The sequence below is a fragment of the Schistocerca americana genome, chromosome 3 (genome assembly GCF_021461395.2).
Source record: "Schistocerca americana isolate TAMUIC-IGC-003095 chromosome 3, iqSchAmer2.1, whole genome shotgun sequence".
NCBI classification, from domain to species: Eukaryota; Metazoa; Arthropoda; class Insecta; order Orthoptera; family Acrididae; genus Schistocerca; species Schistocerca americana.
Window position 1 is genome coordinate 138141373 of NC_060121.1, and position 20502 is coordinate 138161874.

Here is a 20502-nt window from a genome sequence, read left to right on the forward strand (position 1 = left end):
TTCTTTTGTTTCCTTTACTGCTTGCTCAATATACAGATTGAATAACATCGGGAATAGGCTACAACCCTGTCTCACTCCCTTCCCAACCACTGCTTCCCTTTCATGTCCCTCGACTCTTATAACTGCCATCTGGTTTCTGTACAAATTGTAAATAGCCCACCTGCCTCGAGATGACTGGGTGTTTGTGTTGTCCTCATCATTTCATCATCATCCAGGAAAGTGGCGAAATTGGACTGAGCAAAGATTGGATAATTGTACGGGCGCTGATAACCACGCCGTTGAGCGCCCCACAACCCCAACATCATCATCATCATCATCATCGTAAATAGCCTTTCGCTCCCTGTATTTTAGCCCTGCCATCTTCAGAATTTGAAAGAGAGTATTTCTGTCAACATTGTCAAAAGCTTTCCCTAAGTCTACAAATGCTAGAAACGTAGGTATGCCTTTCCTTAATCTATTTTCTAAAATAAGTTGTAGAGTCGGTATTGCCTCACGTGTTCCAACATATATATATATATATATATATATATATATATATATATATATATATATATATATATATAATACCTAGAGGCCATCGGAAATCGAAGTGCGGTTTTCTAGATACGTAGTGTTGAACTTAACCTACTGAACGACTTTTGAAATTTGTTTTCAGCCCTACATTAGACTCTTCATTATCACCTTCTTCGGCAACATAATTTCTATTAATGTCCCGTCCAACGAGCCGTACTATAACTCTCTCACTCCATGTTTCGCACACTCTTGTTCACCGATGTTTTTTTTGTGGATTTATTTTATTTTGTAACTCTTGCGACATGCTAATTAGCAAAGAAGCACTCGTTTATTCATTACAGTTAACGTTTGAACACTAGTGTAGAACCTATTGGCCGAGGACGTCTACGATCAGCAAAAGTGGTGGGGAATGCAGTGACGAAATCCGACCTCAGAGTGTCTTACGCTAGCCGATAGTAACGGGTTGAGTTCACGACCCATTCACATTTGCTTATCACGGCGGGAATACGAAGAAAAGAAGAATAAAAGAGACCCGGGGCACAAATTACAGCAAGAGTACAACAGTCACCGAGCGCGTATATAACCGTTTACACTGTCGCGCGCCCGCGGGTATTGCAAGAACTTCGGAGGCAGCCGTGCTGCCATTAGACCGCCGTGACGGAGTTACGGATATCTGCCGCTAGTTCCTGGACGCCGCTTCTCTCCCTGGATAAGCGATTTGCCCGCACCGACACCAGTTCGACTTGCTAGCGGGCATCTGTTCGGGCGTTCGGCGGGCTGCCGCAGTAGTAGAACGGTTGCAGTGGAGTAAGCTGCAGTGCAGTCACCAGTGTAGGGAGTGTCGACCGAGATGCTGTCCGCCTTGGCTTCGTTCTTCGTGAACTGCGTGGTGCTCTGCATGTACGGCAGCTATGGGCTTGCGGCCATGCTGGAACGCGTTACCTCTTCCTGGGCACATGTCACTTGCACGCGGCGCAGCTACGCCCCGACAGAGGTGAGTGGATGTTCCTGCCTTACTTATACTGGAAGTCAAAGAATAGAGTGCTGCTTTTGTCAGGTAGCTCGATCGAGTTCGAGTAGCCTAGCTCCACCTGCAAACAGGACCACTGTTGCTTCGTGATACGATAAGTGCGATCAAGAAGCGTTCGTACCTTTTTCCGGTTGCAGTCGGGCGTTTCAGCGAATGTAATTTATCAAATGGCTAGCCTTAAACTTCTCATTTTTATTCGAGCGCTGTATAACATGCCACTTTCAATAAAAGGACAGACTACCATTGACAAAAATCTACCTGCAGATGTATGTCAGTTTGCGGAATTTTAAAAGTGGACATGCTCGAATTACATAGTTTTTGTACCTCGTATTTGGTTAGTTTTTATATAGGGCGTTAGGAAGTTGTCGTTACAAACTTGTAGGGCTTGTAGAGAGGAGTGAGTACGTAATATTTTGAATAGGAACCCATGCCCAGAAACGTACTGTTTCGGTTCTACGACGATTTCGATTCAGGTTCACCCAAATTTTTTCATAAGTGGTCAGCCAGTCTCATTTCCCTGTGCTGTTCATTTAGCTCTTTTGTGGTTTGTTTTCCCTCTTTTACTTTCTCGATTAGCTGTCTTGCCTCCTCATTGGTTTTAATGCATATGAGAGCGTCTGTGCGATAGTCATTGTGTGATCGTTTCGTGTGCATGCGTGTACGACAGTTTTTCTTCTTATCGACATTTGTTTGTTTTCATCGATGTCAGGGCGCACACACACACACACACACACACACACACACACACACACACACACACACACACTCAATCCAGGTGTGTAACGCGTCCACGTCTGGTGAAGGAAAAAGAAAAGTCTAAGGACTTGCTTGTCCTGGTATCTAATAGGGTAGACAGGATGACGTGCACTACTTCTTGTGACGTCATATGCAAAGTTTAATTTACGAGACTCCTGTACAGACAGAAGAAGATCTGCTGACACGAGTTCTGGTCGCTGCACTGGAAACTGAAGAGACACCAAGTGGGACGTAGAATGTAGCAGAACATGCTTTGTAGGTACAACACTGTAATAACGTCGGTGGTGGCTGCACCGAGCCGCTGTACGTACAGTATTCTGGGTCCTTTCTTATTTTGTAATAATGTAAACACGTAATGTTTAAGTTTTAATACAAACGAATGTGCTCAAGTAATACGTGGATGCTTCTTTATGTTTCCTTTCGAAATGTTACCTAACAATTGTCCTGCGTCACGTCTAATTCAGTTCCTCAAGCAGAAGTGGATCAGTTAAACATCTGAACTGGAACCGTCATAGAACGGAAACTGTATGTCTCCGTACATGGAGTTGACGGAAAGTCACCGAGTAAAAGAGAAGTGATTTCTGGATCTCCTCAAGGTAGTGTTAGAGGCTCTTTTCTGTTCCTTATCTATATTAACGATTTTCGAGATAAAAATGGCTCTGAGCACTATGGGACTTAACAGCTATGGTCATCAGTCCCCTAGAACTTACAACTACTTAAACCTAACTAACCTAAGGACATCACACAACACCCAGTCATCACGAGACAGAGAAAATCCCTGACCCCGCCGGGAATGGAACCCGGGAACCCGGGATTTTCGAGACAATCTGAGCAGCCGTCATCGGTTGTTTGCGGATGACCCTGTCGTTTATCGACCAATAAAGTCACCAGAAGACCAGACCAAACCGCAAAACAATTTAGAAAAGATATCGAAATGGTGCGAAAAGTGGCAGTTGACCCTAAATAACGAAAAGTGTGAGGTCATCCAAATGAGTGCTAAAAGAAACTCGTTAAACTTCGGTTACACGATAAATCAGTCTCATCTAAAAGCCGTAAATTCAACTAAATACCCAGGATTTACAATCACGAACAACTTAAATTGGAAAGAACACACAGAAGGGAAGGCTAACTAAAGACTGCGTTTTATTGGCAAGACACTTAGAAAATGTAACAGATCTACTAAGGAGGACTGCTTACACTACGCTTGTCCGTCCTCTTTTAGAATACTGCTGCGCGGTGTAGGATCCTTAGCAGACAGAACTGACGGGGTACATCGATAAAGTTCAAAGAAAGGCAGCACATTTTCTGTTATCGCGAAATATGGGAGAGAGTGTCACAGAAATGATACAGGATTTGGGCTGGACGTCATTAAAAGAAAGGCGTTTTTCGTTGCGACGGAATCTTCTCACGAAATTCCAATCACCAACTTTCTCCTCAGAATGCGAAAATATTTTGTTGACACCGACTTACATAGGGAGGAACGATCACCAAGATACAATAAGGGAAATCAGAGCTCGCACGGAAAGATACATGTGTTCATTCTTTCCGTGCGCTATACGAGATTGGAATAATAGAGAATTGTGAAGGCACTTAAATGTGATTTGCAGAGTATCCATGTAGATGTAAATAGACGGGCTCCTATTCAAAATATTATGTACTCATCCCATTCTAAAACTTCTAGAAGTTTGTAACGAGAATTTCCGAACACCCTGTATGTTAGCTTCGTTGTCTTCGGAATACGATTCTTATCTTCGGATTTTCACGACACAGACACAAATTTGAATACAGCGAACAGGCACGTCAGTGACCGGACAGACAGTTCATAATTTTGTAAGAAAAAGAAATGGAACACGAGGGAGACTCGAACACAAAACTTCCCTTCGTCATCCAACACTGTGGCCATATAACTACGAACCCAGGATTCTTCAAATTCGCTCGATGTTGCACATCTTCAACTTGGACCGTCCACTGTTTCTATTTTGCTTCTTTCTTCACAGTTCGGCACACCTTCTTCGTGTTTCCATGCTTGATCTGTATTGTTTTTGACGGGCTACCCCTGGGCCATCTTACCACTAAATTTAGTGGTAAGATGCGACGGGGAGTTTCCCTTGTTAGACCTACTCATCCCGCGAGTCCAGAAAGAATAACTATTACGTTTGTAGGCAAAGGATCTAAGTTAGTATTTAAATTAACTTATAAATTCTTTACTTCAAGATTAACAACGTTCACTGGAAATTTTGTAAATAACGTCATAAAATTTACGGCTATGTTTGTACTCAGGTCAAACGTAAGAACTAAGGCACAACATATTACATCGACGTAGAAATAGTGCTGGATGAGGCTACAGTCTCACATGTATAATTATCGATATCCATGAGAGAGTTCATAATACGCATTAGGCTTGATTACGATATACATGTGCCGGGTGTCTTTCCTTAGAGTTGTAAAATGACTTTCCTCTGCTGTTTCGAAAGACCTTTTTAATTTTGTTTTTGTCATGTGTTAGTAGAGCTTATTCTAATTCTGGTCATGTAGTGATGGCGTGTTCCACGAGACGTTACGTTTCAACTGAACGGAATGTTGTCTAAGTTGTAACTGTATGAGGTGCTACCATGATGATAATCAGTTTGAGGTAGGGACCATGATCTGGATACGGCTGAGTCTGAAGTAATAAGTGAAAATGAGAAAATTACATATTTACCATTGGGTTGATGCCCACGATGAAAATCGAAAAGCACTTATTTTTGTAATAATTTTACTATCTGAACAACATACACAAGGAGCTTCATTCAGAAAGGCTGTTGAAGTGGCACCTCACACCTTGCATGCGAGCATGATCGACACACAGAGTTCGAACAATCTCGCTGTTGTCACAGGCAGTGTGAATTCTTGCCAGGAGACCCTTTCAGTTTAGACATGTGATTCCTACACGACGCTCGTACTCTGCCGGCCGGGGTGGCCGAGCGGTTCTAGGCGCTACAATCTGGAACCGCGTGACCGCTACGGTCGCAGGTTCGAATCCTGCCTCGGGCATGGATGTGTGTGATGTCTTTAGGTTAGTTAGGTTTAAGTAATTCTAAGTTCTAGGGGACTGATGACCTCAGAAGTTAAGTCCCATAGTGCTCAGAGCCATTTCAACCATTTTGAACTCTTCTTATGAGCCCACGAAAATAAATCAACCTTGCCTCCAGTTTTGTCTCCTTACCCGTACATTAAAATTATGTCTGCCAATTTTGTAAGAAGATTCGACGCCTTTGCTGTAGCGAATATTTACTGTGTACTTCAGTTTGCAAGCACAGACTGCAGTCTTTAGAAACCTCTCCGCCTGGCCTGATCGTGTCAGTGAACACAACACCCACTCCACCAGCGCAGTTCACTGCCCGCACCCGTAATGACACAGGCTTACATGTTGATCGAGCATGCCTACACTACAATGCTGGCAATTACACTGAGATAACAAAAGTCACGCGATAGCAATATGCACGTATACATATGGCGGTAGTATCACGTACACAAGGTATAAAAGGGTTAGTCCATTAGCGGAGCTGTTATTTCTACTCCGGTGATTCAAGTGGAAAGGGTACGACGTGAACTAACAGACTTTGAACGCAGAATGGTGGTCGGGGTTAGACGCATGGAACATTTCATTTCGGAAATCGTTAGGGAGTTAAGTATTCCGAGATACACAGTGTCCAGAGTGTGCTGAGAATACCAAATTTCAGGCATTATCTGTCACCAAGCACAACGCAGTATCCGGCAGCCTTCACTTCACGACCGAGAACAGCGGCGTTTGCGTAGAGTTGTCAGTGCTAACAGATAAGCACCACTGCGTGAAATAACAGCAGAAATCATGTGGGACGTACGATCATATACCCGTTAAGACAGTGCGGCGAAATATGGCGTTCATGGACTATGACTCCAGACGACCGAGGCCAGTGACTTTGCTAACAGCACGACATCTACTGCAGTGCCTCTCCTGTGCTCGTGACCATATCGGTTGGACCCTAGACGACCGGAAAACATTGGCCTGCTCAGATGAGTCCCGATTTCAGTTAGTAAGAATTAATAATAGGGTTAGAGTGTAACGCAGACTCCATGAAAGCATGGACCCAATATGTCAAGGCACTGTGCGAGCTGGTGACGGCTTCTTAATGGTGTAACCTGTGTTTACGTGGAATGGATTTGGTCCTCTGGTCCAAGTGAACCGACCATTGACTGTAAAGGGTTACGTTTGGCTACTTCAAGGCCATTTGCAATCATTCGTGGACTTCATGTTCCCAGAAAACGATGGAATTTTTATGGATGACAATGAGCCATGTCACTGGGCAACAAATGTTCGCCATTGGTTTGAACAACATTCTGGACAGTTCGAGCGAATGATTTGGCCGCCCACATCGCCCACCATGTAATCCCATCGAACATTTCTCGGACATAATACACTCCTGGAAATTGAAATAAGAACACCGTGAATTCATTGTCCCAGGAAGGGGAAACTTTATTGATACATTCCTGGGGTCAGATACATCACATGATCACACTGACAGAACCACAGGCACATAGACACAGGCAACAGAGCATGCACAATGTCGGCAATAGTACAGTGTATATCCACCTTTCGCAGCAATGCAGGCTGCTATTCTCCCATGGAGACGATCGTAGAGATGCTGGATGTAGTCTTGTAGAACGGCTTGCCATGCCATTGCCACCTGGCGCCTCAGTTGGACCAGCGTTCGTGCTGGACGTGCAGACCGCGTGAGACGACGCTTCATCCAGTCCCAAACATGCTCAATGGGGGACAGATCCGGAGATCTTGCTGGCCAGGGTAGTTGACTTACACCTTCTAGAGCACGTTGGGTGGCACGGGATACATGCGGACGTGCATTGTCCTGTTGGAACAGCAAGTTCCCTTGCCGGTCTAGGAATGGTAGAACGATGGGTTCGATGACGGTTTGGATGTAACGTGCACTATTCAGTGTCCCCTCGACGATCACCAGTGGTGTACGGCCAGTGTAGGAGATCGCTCGCCACACCATGATGCCGGGTGTTGGCCCTGTGTGCCTCGGTCGTATGCAGTCCTGATTGTGGCGCTCACCTGCACGGCGCCAAACACGCATACGACCATCATTGGCACCAAGGCAGAAGCGACTCTCATCGCTGAAGACGACACGTCTCCATTCGTCCCTCCATTCACGCCTGTCGCGACACCACTGGAGGCGGGCTGCACGATGTTGGGGCGTGAGCGGAAGACGGCCTAACGGTGTGCGGGACCGTAGCCCAGCTTCATGGAGACGGTTGCGAATGGTCCTCGCCGATACCCCAGGAGCAACAGTGTCCCTAATTTGCTGGGAAGTGGCGGTGCGGTCCCCTACGGCACTGCGTAGGATCCTACGGTCTTGGCGTGCATCCGTGCGTCGCTGCGGTCCGGTCCCAGGTCGACGGGCACGTGCACCTTCCGCCGACCACTGGCGACAACATCGATGTACTGTGGAGGCCTCACGCCCCACGTGTTGAGCAATTCGGCGGTACGTCCACCCGGCCTCCCGCATGCCCACTATACGCAAATGGCTCTGAGCACTATGGGACTCAACTGCTGAGGTCATTAGTCCCCTAGAACTTAGAACTAGTTAAACCTAACTAACCTAAGGACATCACAAACATCCATGCCCGAGGCAGGATTCGAACCTGCGACCGTAGCGGTCTTGCGGTTCCAGACTGCAGCGCCTTTAACCGTACGGCCACTTCGGCCGGCCCACTATACGCCCTCGCTCAAAGTCCGTCAACTGCACATACGGTTCACGTCCACGCTGTCGCGGCATGCTACCAGTGTTAAAGACTGCGATGGAGCTCCGTATGCCACGGCAAACTGGCTGACACTGACGGCGGCGGCGCACAAATGCTGCGCAGCTAGCGCCATTCGACGGCCAACACCGCGGTTCCTGGTGTGTCCGCTGTGCCGTGCGTGTGATCATTGCTTGTACAGCCCTCTCGCAGTGTCCGGAGCAAGTATGGTGGGTCTGACACACCGGTGTCAATGTGTTCTTTTTTCCATTTCCAGGAGTGTAGAAAGGTCAGTTTGTGCACGAAATCCTGCACCGGCAATACTTTCGCAATTGTGGACGGCTCCAGAGGCAACATGCCTCAGTATTTCTGCAGAGGACTTCAAGCGACTTGTTGAGTCCAGGCCACGTCGAGTTGCTGCGCTATGCTGGGCAGCAGGTGGTCCGAAACGACATTCGGAGGTATCCCATGACTTTTGTAAACAGTATGTATACACATAATACATTATCTGACAAAAAGAGTGAAGCACACAGAAGACATGATCGGATGACATTGTAACTTCGTGCACTCACGCACCATCAGCGGGTTTGTAAATAAATTAAATTGTGTGACAGGCAGACCAGCAACCAGAATGCATGATAGGCAGACCAGCCACCAGAATGCATTGGTGTTGTTTAAGTTTAGTGTTGTTACTAGGCCTGGTAGGGTATACAACGGGCGACAACAGCGTCAGGTGTTGAGTGATCACTGTGAAGGACACGGACATACTGCATACTAGTGTGAGGCAGTTGTATCAGCGTCCCTTTGCAGGTCGCCAGTTAACTGGCTATCTGAATCGTGCAGTATTCAGATTCGTTAGACATTCAGATGCGGCAGTGACCCGATGTTGGACTGCAATGGAAAGTGAGGGTGGTCATACTCGCCGTCAGAGTTGCAGCCAATTACATTGGACCACCACAAGGGAAGACTGTCGTATTGCGCACCAAGAACATCGCAACTGTAGTATCCTCGTTGCCACTGTAGTGGCTTGAACCATAAGGAAGCAAGGGAGAGGATGTTGTTATGGGTAGCCAGTATCTTTACTCAGCTTTGATTGAATCCGTGTTTGTGTTCAAATGTGTGTGAAATCTTATTGGACTTAACTGCTAAGGCCATCAGTCCCTAAGCGTACACACTACTTAACCTAAATTATCCTAAGGACGGACACACACACACACACACCCATGTTCGAGGGAGGACTCGAACCTCCGTTGGGACCAGCCGTACAGTCCAGGACTGCAGTTCCTTAGACCGCTCGGCTAATCCCGTGCGGCCCTTGTTTGTGGTACATGCACAGCAGCAGTAATAGTGCTCTTGCAGACAATATCGGTAATCTTACTATTACACAAATCTGGTTGCTATGTACTGTTGTAGTCTGTGACTGGCTCTGCGAATAACTTACAGATGCCAAACTGGAGTGTGAGTTAGTGCATCAGTGACGCCCTCCTAAATACTTGCTGTCGAGAGGGCGTTGGCGGCCTGTTGCTTGTCGGTGTGTCTCTGGCCTCTCTCGTGATAGGCGTGCTTGATCCAGCGCGTACTATCGATCTCTGCGCTACATCTACATCTACATGATTACTCTGCAATTCACATTTAAGTGCTTGGCAGAGGGTTCATCGAACCACAATCATACTATCTCCCTACCATTCCACTCCCGAACAGCGCGCGGGAAAAACGAACACCTAAACCTTTCTGTTCGAGCTCTGATTTCTCTTATTTTATTTTGATGATCATTCCTACCTATGTAGGTTGGGCTCAACAAAATATTTTCGCATTCAGAAGAGAGAGTTGGTGACTGAAATTTCGTAAATAGATCTCGCCACGCCGAAAAACGTCTTTGCTTTAATGACTTCCATCCCAACTCGCGTATCATATCTGCCACACTCTCTCCCCTATTACGCGATAATACAAAACGAGCTGCCCTTTTTTGCACCCTTTCGATGTCCTCCGTCAATCCCACCTGGTAAGGATTCCACACTGCGCAGCAATATTCTAACAGAGGACGAACGAGTGTAGTGTAAGCCATCTCTTTAGTGGACTTGTTGCATCTTCTAAGTGTCCTGCCAATGAAACGCAACCTTTGGCTCGCCTTCCCCACAATATTATCTGTGTGGTCTTTCCAACTGAAGTTGTTCGTAATTTTTACACCCAGGTACTTACTTGAATTGACAGCCTTGAGAATTGTACTATTTATCGAGTAATCGAATTCCAACGGATTTCTTTTGGAACTCATGTGGATCACCTCACACTTTTCGTTATTTAGCGTCAACTGCCACCTGCCACACCATACAGCAATCTTTTCTAAATCGCTTTGCAACTGATACTGGTCTTCGGATGACCTTACTAGACGGTAAATTACAGCATCATCTGCGAACAACGTAAGAGAACTGCTCAGATTGTCACCCAGGTCATTTATATAGATCAGGAACAGCAGAGGTCCCAGGACGCTTCCCTGGGGAACACCTGATAGCACTTCAGTTTTACTCGATGATTTGCCGTCTATTACTACGAACTGCGACCTTCCTGACAGGAAATCACGAATCCAGTCGCACAACTGAGACGATACCCCATAGGCCCGCAGCTTGATTAGAAGTCGCTTGTGAGAGCGACCAGTGTGCTGGCGACCGCTTACACCAGCAAAGCACCCCCTGCTATCTAAGAACAAGTGAGGGACACCCTGAAACATTTTGTGTCCTCTTGCACCATTCGTAGAACTCATGCATAGGCTGCCTTTAGCACCGCGAAACGATTTGCGTATTTTGGAGTGGTGCCGCAGCCGGGAAGCATGGATTGCTGACAAAAGGAGTCGCAATGTGTCTAGCCATGAGTCGCGGTTCTGCTCTACCTCGGACGGCCATTGTCGGTTAGAATGGCGGCGACCTGGGTAGAGGTCCTTCTTCCAATGTTTTGGAGAGACGCAGTGGTGTTACTGCTGGCGTCACGGCGTGCAGAGCCATTGGGGATGGCTTCAGGTCATGACTGGTAGTGATTGAGGTAACTCTTACAGTGCAATGCTATGTCACTGACACCCTGCGCCTTGCGTGCTGCCTCTCATATCACAATATTGCGATGCCAGTTTTCAACAGGATAATGCTCGTCCACACATGACACTTGTCTCTGTCAACTGTCTGCCTGATGTTGAGATACTCCCGCAGCCAGCTACATTTCCAGATCTATCCTCGATACAACATTTACTGCGCCAGCTCGCGTGTCAGATCAGATCTTTGCAAGTGTCAGAATACAGAATATGAAGTAATGGGTGCAATAGTTTTGCGCCAACTTGCGTCTGGAGACAATACAACAATTTTGTGACACCCTTCCCAACGGAATCGGTACGTGCATGCAGGCCACAAGGGGTGCAACGTCATATTGATAATAAGGCGTGTACTGACAAGTTCTTTGTAAACCTGATTCGATATCGTAATCACTGAAATGACATCACAAACTCTCTCAACCCATGAAGTTTCATTTCGTTTCCTCATCCCTTTATGAGAGATTCACGTTTTTCGTAGGACGGTGTAAGTGAATTCATTGCATCGTAAAAACAACGTGGCGTAGGTTCTCATATTCTTCTCGCGTAGTTATTCCACAGCTTCGTAATATTCGAGTCAGTCGTTTCTCGACCAGGATGCTTTATGCCAAACTGAAACATTTGCCCTTCTCCAGCGTTCCTGATACTCTCCATCATAAACAGAGCAATTTCGTTATCAGTTCAAAGGTACTGACAGCGATAGCAAGACTGGAAAAATAATTTTTCCAGCAGCTATAATGACTCATTGTTGGTAACACGGGAGAATTAATAGAGGAGGTAAATAATACCCTAAGAAGAGCACTGTATCTTTTCCGAAATGTCCATGACTATAACACCAGAGAAATTAGAGTTCATTCAGAGTTTTATCGATTTTTGTCTTTCCATCGCACGATTCGGTATACAACAGTGAAGGGGGACAACTGTATTGGAACACAAAATACCACCCGCCGCACACAAAAAGCTTACTTACGTGTTAGACACCTAGAGCTTGTTTGTATGTTAGAAATTATTGAAATCCCCAGCTGTAATAAGAGAAATAAAAGGATAACAACAAAGATTGCGCCCGATTCGCCTGTGCGTCACGGGGAATGTGAGTAGGAAGTGATAACGTGAGAGGCGACTGGTGACTAATTCGGGTTGGACTTCCGTTTCCATGTATACCATTTGCCCCAACGCCAGGTTAAATTATTACTGTAGTCAAAGTTCAGCATTCGTGAAGAATTCTGGAAATCTTAGTCATCGAAATGTCAAATAACGTCTGGAACAACGTAAACAAAACATGAAACAAAGCTGAGAGAGACATCGTAACGGGACATTCCAGTAACAGCCGTCGCTGCTCTCTTGAGGTACTGTCTGCATACCGCACAGCAATCATTCCTGTCCTTGTGTCGCTGTGTCATCACTTTATCGCTTAAATTGGGCCTTAGAATGCGTAGATTGCCTCATAGCATCCGTGACAAGAGTTGGTATACGCCACGAAGATATTACTGAGAAATGTGAACATAAGTGTAAGGGAAGAAGTGAGGTTTGTGGTTGGCGTATAACATGGTCACTCAACATTTTGCTTGCGTCGACACACGAACTGTTTCGTTTATTTAAATAACGTCACATTCGTTAAAGTCGTATTCACCAATACAAAGCCGCTCATTAAAAAAAACAGATATTTACTACTAAGTACGGTCATAATAATTATCGTAAGGTATTACAAAATATCATTCCAGCATACTTAAAGCATATAATACTATGTCGACAGTAACAAGATGTAGATCGCACATTTCTGTGATAATCATAACTAATAAAAGATCGCACAGTGTAAGAGCTATGGTAGTCATATGAACTCTGTTATAAACTGTAAACAGCGGAGCTCAGATTGTCACACATTGTGACGAAAGCCATTTGATTATCATAGCTGTTAACCGATTGATCTTTTGTTTGTTAGAACTACAATGCAAGCGCACTGTGCTGTATTGACAGTTTATGGTACCTCATGACTTTGATGCAATCGAAACTGAAAGCAATTTTTTTCAATGTTTATAAGCTTCGGGTCATTGCCTGCAAGAAAGATACTGTTTGGTTTATGTTGCTCAAAAAACACGGTACTTATGAGTGAGATGGTGCTAGTTCGTCGTTGACACGATTCGTGATGTGCCTAGAACGAAAATAAGAGTAAGGTACTCAGTTTAGCGCCATTGCAAAACGTGACTAGAAATATTTGTAACATTTTTTGAAGAGCTGCTTTATAGTGGTGAGTGAAAAGAAAGATTTTGGCCAGAAGTTTATTTAAACTTTTCCTCACTCCTTGGTTGACGAAGCTCTTGTTAGTTTTTAATTAGCTTACCTTGTAAGAAAAATATGATCAGAGACAAAGATCATTTATCTTAGATGTCTCGTATCATCTGCAGTTCCATTTGCCTCGAGATACGAAGCAGCATTTGGGGGAGGGGGGATTAGCCGAGCGGTCTAAGGCACTGCAGTCTTGGACTGTGCGGCTGGTCCCGGCGGAGGTTCGAGTCCTCCCTCGGGCATGGGTGTGTGTGTTTGTCCTTAGGATAATTTAGGTTAAGTAGCGTGTAAGCTTAGGGACTGATGACCTTAGCAGTCAAGTCCCATACGATTTCACACACACTTGAACATTGGGGGCGGGGAGGGGGGGGGCTGTTTTTGTGTCTCGTTATGCTCGAAGCTATGTTCTTACGAAGTAGCCCACTTCCTTCATTTTGAATAAGCTGCTATCCTACCGAATTTTTTGAAAGTTAGTTACCAACATGTTGCATAGATCATTTAAACGATTCGTTTGTCGAAATGATGTAGAACAAGTCAGTTTACAGGACATGCACACGTGATTAATATTAACGTTAATGAAGACAACATTTTTTAGTCTTACTCACACCACTATCGCTAAAAAGTAGTATTTCTTCTTTTGCTACCTGTCATATATTTTATGGTATTGAGCAAATGAGAAATCGTCTAGTTATGTATGCGTGAACATCGTTATTGTTCTCAGATTGTGACGGATTATTTAAGATGAAATTCATTAGCGAATATATGTATTATGATGGCGCAGTTAAAATGCCCAGTTCCTTGATGAAGTAACCACATGACGACCGCGGGTGAACATCACATATTAAATAACAGAACACAAAAAAGTTTACCCCCAAATTAGGGTTTCGACATCGAATGATAAATATCGGCGTTCGATATAATCGAATTAGCCGTACTACGTAACAACGACGAATAATCGAAAGAAACATACCGATATTTCCATATAACGGAGCAAAACCATTAGTTTCAAAGCTCAGACTATAAATTACGACTGTACGTTTTATTTCAAACCGTGAGGAGTGGATTTTATGAATTAAAAAAAAGTAAGAAAAACCCGATTTAATTACACGTTATTTTACTAAAACTTTTGTGAGACTGATGAAGTGTAAAATAGCACACTAAAAAACTTAACTCCGCCCGAACAGGCCATGAAGGCACCGTCCGGCCGCCATGTCATCCTCAGCCACAAGCATCACTGGATGTGGATATGGAGGGGCAGGTGGTCAGCACATCGCCTCCCGGATAAAATGGCCCGCATTCTTTGGAAATATCAAACATAATCGCTTCATTTATTTTTATTCGTCGTTTTGTTCCTGCAAATGAAGCAGCGTCCATACCTTCTTGCACACAAGTAACCAGCCGATGAGATCGAAGTAATTGCGGGACAATGAGTGGAACTGATACATCTGTTTTCGATACCAACGCTGTCAGTGCACGGTTTTGACAACGTATCTCCGACGAGCCCGTAGCTATCCGTTTACGATCAAAATTTTTGGGCTGCTGCGACTTTAAATGTGCTTTCAAGTTTTTAATGTTGCTACAGATTCGAAGTACATTCGCACAATAATTGCACTTTTATTATCGTTTGATTTAAAATGTTTCTTTACATCACTACTGAGAGGCATTTCCTTTTTTGTCTGCGCACTGTAGAATCACTAAAATAAGCACACAATAATCAACGAACAACACAGACAGAAGCGCTTGCTAGAATTTCTGTCAACGTTACTTTCGAGTGGGGGAGTTTACGAAAATACACGATTGACAGTAGTCAAAATTTCTCCAAGATCGTCAAACTATAAAAATTAGATCTTATGTCGTAAATATCTCAATGCTACAAATAAAATAGAGTTAAGTTTTCTCTGTTATGAATTAGATGATGATGACAATAATATTATCCGATTATGTCGCGAAAAATATCGATTTTACCGGTATATGTTATGGACAACATCGATAAACAATAAATCGTTTCACATACAGATATATCGATACTTCGATATATCCTCGTCCGATATCTCAACCCCTCAAAAATGCCTTAATTACTGACACCACTCCATGGATGCGAGATTGGACATTGCTTGCCGCGGTGGTAACAACGGTTCCCGTCAGATCACCGAAGTTAAGCGCTGTCGGACTGGGCTAGCACTTGTATGGGAGACCATCACGTCTGCCGAGCGCTGTTGGCAAGTGGGGTGCACTCAACCCTTGTGAGGCAACCTGAGGAGCTACTTGACGAGAAGTAGCGGCTCCTGTCTCGTAGACTGACATACGGGCGGAAGAGCGGTTTGCTGTCGACATGAACCTCCATATCCGCATCCAGTGACGCCCGTGGGTTGAAGGTGACACGGCGGCCGGTCGGTCGCAGATCCGAATCCTGCCTCGGGCATGGATGTGTGTGATGTCCTTAGGTTAGTTAGGTTTAAGTAGTTTAGGGGACTGATGATGTTAAATCCCACAGTGCTCAGAGCCATTTTGAAAACGGCATAGTAGGTCACATTATCTGAACGAAGAGGTTTTTAAAGGCTTACAAATTCGACGGTATTGAGTTCATTTCCCAGTCAGTTCTACGGTTTTTGGGGTTTCATACCTCAGTCTGTAAAAACGGAACCCTTACAGGATCGTTTTGTCGTCCGTCTGTCTGTCCGACTGTTAAGAACTATTCAGTATAGCTTTAAAGTCAGTACCGCCATTGGACTGTTTTTTACTTGCAGCGTTACATTTACACGATCATGATTTCGGATTTACAGTGCCATTATCAAGTGTTTTAATGTTATCTAAGATGGCATACTGTCGTATTTAAAATACACTATTAGATACATTGTCTAAGGGTCAATATTTCCGGTAAAAGCCTACTGCTTTGTTTTATCACTGAGTATACCGTCTTGACCAAGACAACGTTCAGTCTTAAAGTTTCGGCCATATTCAACATTTATTTTGACCACTGTATTGTGCCATCCTTGACCTCGTTCTTTCGTGCAATATAGTGACGCAATATAATTGTTTCACTAATACTGAGCGTGGGACGGTCGTTTTCAGGCAGAAACATGGGGCGGTAAACATCGGCTATTTTTCTAGCTAAGCGTGGATTAATGCCTTTCATTTTCGCTTTATGGCCTTCAGGCCAAAAGTCACAATAAATAAATAAAAATGTGTCTGTCATTGTTCATTCAGTTCACGCTTTCGTGCTATCAATTTGTGTGTACTCATACTGTTCGGAATCTTTTTTTTTTTTTTTTTTTTTTTTTTTTTTTTTTTTTTTTTTTTTTTTTTTTTAATAACTCTACATGAAGCTTGGAACTATGTGTGTAAACGTTAAACGAAATATAGTAGCAAGTATGAACTAAGAAAAGAATCATATCTCAAACAATTTCAAGAAGTATTCAATAAACGGAATGCAAAGTCCTTTACGATTTTTTGCAGCGATTGGTAATATAATTAACTGCCAAGTTACTGCACCACCAACGCTAGAAAAATATGTTAAACAGAGTAAAGTAATTCCAATAAATGGTATGCTGAATATCAAAATATCTGCCATTGAGGCAGTACAGACTATAGGAGACAATCTGAAAACTAGAAATCAAAAAGCTCTTACAACCAAGTGAAAATGTTTAGATGACAGACATATAATAGCCATATCAACCAACGTTCACCGATCCTAGTTTTAAAAACGTACACTTCAAGTTGCTTTAGCGTGTTCAAAGTTAACGAAAACTATCAAGGATTTTCCATCATTCTTCGGGAGTGCAGCTGGAATATTATTAAAAAATATTCAGGTATTTCGGCTGACAATCTTTCAGCCATTCTCAAGGTGAGAAGTTGCAAGAAAAGTAAAAACATCGATGTTTTGGGGTCGATTATTGTAAGCGATGATGAAATCGAAATCAGCATTAATGAATTCCGAACATCGCACGTCGCTAGTTTACAGTGCTCACGTATGCTTCCCGAAGAGGAAGAAGTATACGAGACAGAAATCAGCGTAGATTACGAACTAAGTTACGGGAAGACTATAGAAACAATAAGCTTGTGTACCCCTTCGTACAAGAAGAAATCGTGTACCCCTTCGTACAAGAAGAAAATAGGTAAATAATTCTCAAGGATCGGATGGAATCCCTGTGGAAATACACTACTGGCCATTAAAATTGCTACACCAAGAAGAAATGCAGATGATAAACGGGTATTCATTGGACAAATATATTATACTAGAACTGACATGTGATTACATTTTCACGTAATTTGGGTGCATAGATCCTGAGAAATCAGTACCCAGAACAACCACCTCTGGCCGTAATAACGGCCTTGATACGCCTGGGCATTGAGTAATACAGAGGTTGGATGGCGTGTACAGGTACAACTGTCCATGCAGCTTCAACACGATACCACAGCTCATCAAGAGTAGTCATTGGCGTATTGTGACGAGACAGTTGTTCGGCCACCATTCACCAGACGTTTTCAGTTGCTGAGAGATCTGGAGAATGTGCTGGCCAGGGCAGCAATCGAACATTTTCTGTATCCAGAAAGACCCGTACAGGACCTGCAACATGCGGTCGCGCAATATCCTGCTGAAATGCAGAGTTTCGCAGGGATCGAATGAAGGGTAGAGCCACTGGTCGTATCTGAAATGTAACGTCCACTGTTCAAAGTGCCGTCAGTGCGAACAAGAGGTGACCGAGACGTGTAACCAATAGCACCCCATACCATCACGCCGCGTGATACGCCAGTATGGCGATGAAGAATACACACTTCCAATGTGCGTTCACCGCGATGTCGCCAAACACGTATGCGACCATCATGATACTGTAAACAGAACCTGGATTCATCCAAAAAAATGACGTTTTGCCATTCGTGCACCCAGGTTCGTCGTTGAGTACACCATCGCAGGCGCTTCAGTCTGTGATGCAGCGTCAAGGGTAACCGCAGCCGTGGTCTCCGAGCTGATAGTCCATGCTGCTGCAAATGTCGTCGAACTGTTGGTGCAGATGGTTGTTGTCTAGCAAACGTCTCCATCTGTTGACTCAGGGACCGAGACGTGGCTGCACGACCCGTTACAGCCATGCAATAAGATGCCTGTCATCTCGACTGCTAGTGATACGAGGCCGTTGGGATCCAGCACGGCATTCCGTGTTACCCTCCTGAAGCCACCGATTCCATATTCTGCTAACAGTCATTGGATCTCGACCAACGCGAGCAGCAATGTCGCTATACGATAAACCGCAATCGCGATAGGCTACAATCCGACCTTTATCAAAGTCGGAATCGTGATGGTACGCATTTCTCCTCCTTACACGAGGCGTCACAAGAACGTTTCACCAGGCAACGCCGGTGAACTGCTGTTTGTGTATGAGAAATCGGTTGGAAACTTCCCTCGTGTCAGCACGTTGTAGGAGTCGTCACCGGCGCCAAACTTGTGTGAATCCTCTGAAAAGCTGATAATTTGCATATCACAGCATCTTCTTCCTGTCGGTTAAATTTCGCGTTTGTAGCACGTCATCGTGGTGTAGCAATTTTAATGGCCAGTAGTGTAATACACGCCTTATGTGAGCAAACAGATACCTACTTGAGTGAAGTGTACAATGAGTCTCTCTTGCAATCAAATGGAAGTACGAAGGATACCTGGAACTGAGGCCAGTACAAAAAAAGTAAGTACAAGTTCGCATATTGTAACATCTACATATACGTCGATACTCCTCAAGCCCCATACGGTACGTGGGGGTGGGGGGGGGGGGGGTACTCTGTACCACCACTACTCATTTTCTTTCCTGTTCCCCTCGCAAATAGAGCGAGGGAAAAACGACTGTCTACATGCCTCCATATGAGCCCTAATTTTGTCGAATCTTTTCTTCGTGGTCCTTACGCACAGTATATGCTGGCGGCAATAGAGTCGTAGCTACAAATGCCGGTTCTCTAAATTTTCTTAATAGTGTTTCTCCAAAAGAACGTCACCTTCCGTCCAGGGATTTGAGTTCCCGAAACATCTCCGTAACTCTTGAAGTGCTGTTCGGACTTAATGGTAACAAATCTAGAAGCCCGCCTCTTAATTGCTTCGATGTCATTCTTCAGTCCGACCCGGTACGGATCCCAAACACTCGAGCGGTAGTCAAGAACAGGTCGCACCAGCGTCCTACATGCGGGCTCCTTTACAGGGGAACCACTCTTCCCTAAAATTCTCCCAATAAAACGTATTCGACTATTCGCTTCCCTACCATAGTCCTCACATCGCTTTACAACGTCAGCACACAGATATTTAAATGACCTGTGTCAAGTGGTACACTAATAATACTGTAACCGAACATTATAGGATTGGTCTCCCTACTTATTCCCATCAACTTATATTTTCATTTAGAGCTAGCTGCCATTCATCACACTAATTAGAAATTTTATCTAAGTCGTATCTTCCTACAGTCACTCAACTTCGGCACCTTACCATACACCACACTATCATCAGCAAAGAACTGCACATTGTTGCCCACTCTGTCTGCCAAATCATTTATGTATATAGGGAACAACAGTGGTCCTATCACACTTCCCTGGGCACTCCTGACGATACACCCCTCTCTGATGAACATTCGCCATCTATGATGATGATGATGATAATGTTTGGTTTGTGGAGCTCTCAACTGCGTGGTTATCAGTACCCGTATAAAGTCCCAATTTTTTACACAGTCCAATCTACCCACTGTCACTAATGATGATGATGAAATGATGAGGACAACACAAACACATAATTCCCGGGCAGAGAAAAATCCACAACTCGACCGGGAATCGCGCCCAGGACCTTGTGAACCAGAGGCAACAACACTAGCCACTAGACCACGAGCTACGGACGTTTTTGCCGTGGATGACAACATACTGGGTTCCATTATTTACGAACTCTTCGAGCCACTCACATATCTGTGAACTTATTCCATGTTTGACCCTTCGTTAGCAACCTGCAGTGGGATACTGTGTCAAATGCTTTCCAGAAACCTATAAATAAGTGATCGCAGTATATCTTGTGAGGAAAGGACAAGCTGAGTTCCGCTCGAGGAATGCTTTCTAA

General features: G+C 44.5%; 1 protein-coding gene across 2 annotated transcripts in view; it reads left to right on the forward strand.

The window, feature by feature from the left end:
- Window positions 1–1208: 1208 nt before the first annotated feature.
- LOC124607492 (solute carrier family 2, facilitated glucose transporter member 1-like) overlaps window positions 1209–20502 on the forward strand; it is a 60940-nt gene continuing 41646 nt past the window's right edge. For both annotated transcript variants that reach the window (XM_047139871.1, XM_047139872.1), the window contains exon 1: window positions 1209–1507. In XM_047139871.1, coding sequence (XP_046995827.1) covers window positions 1364–1507 — 144 coding nt within the window. In that variant the 5' untranslated portion in view covers window positions 1209–1363. The remainder of the gene's footprint in view (window positions 1508–20502) is intronic.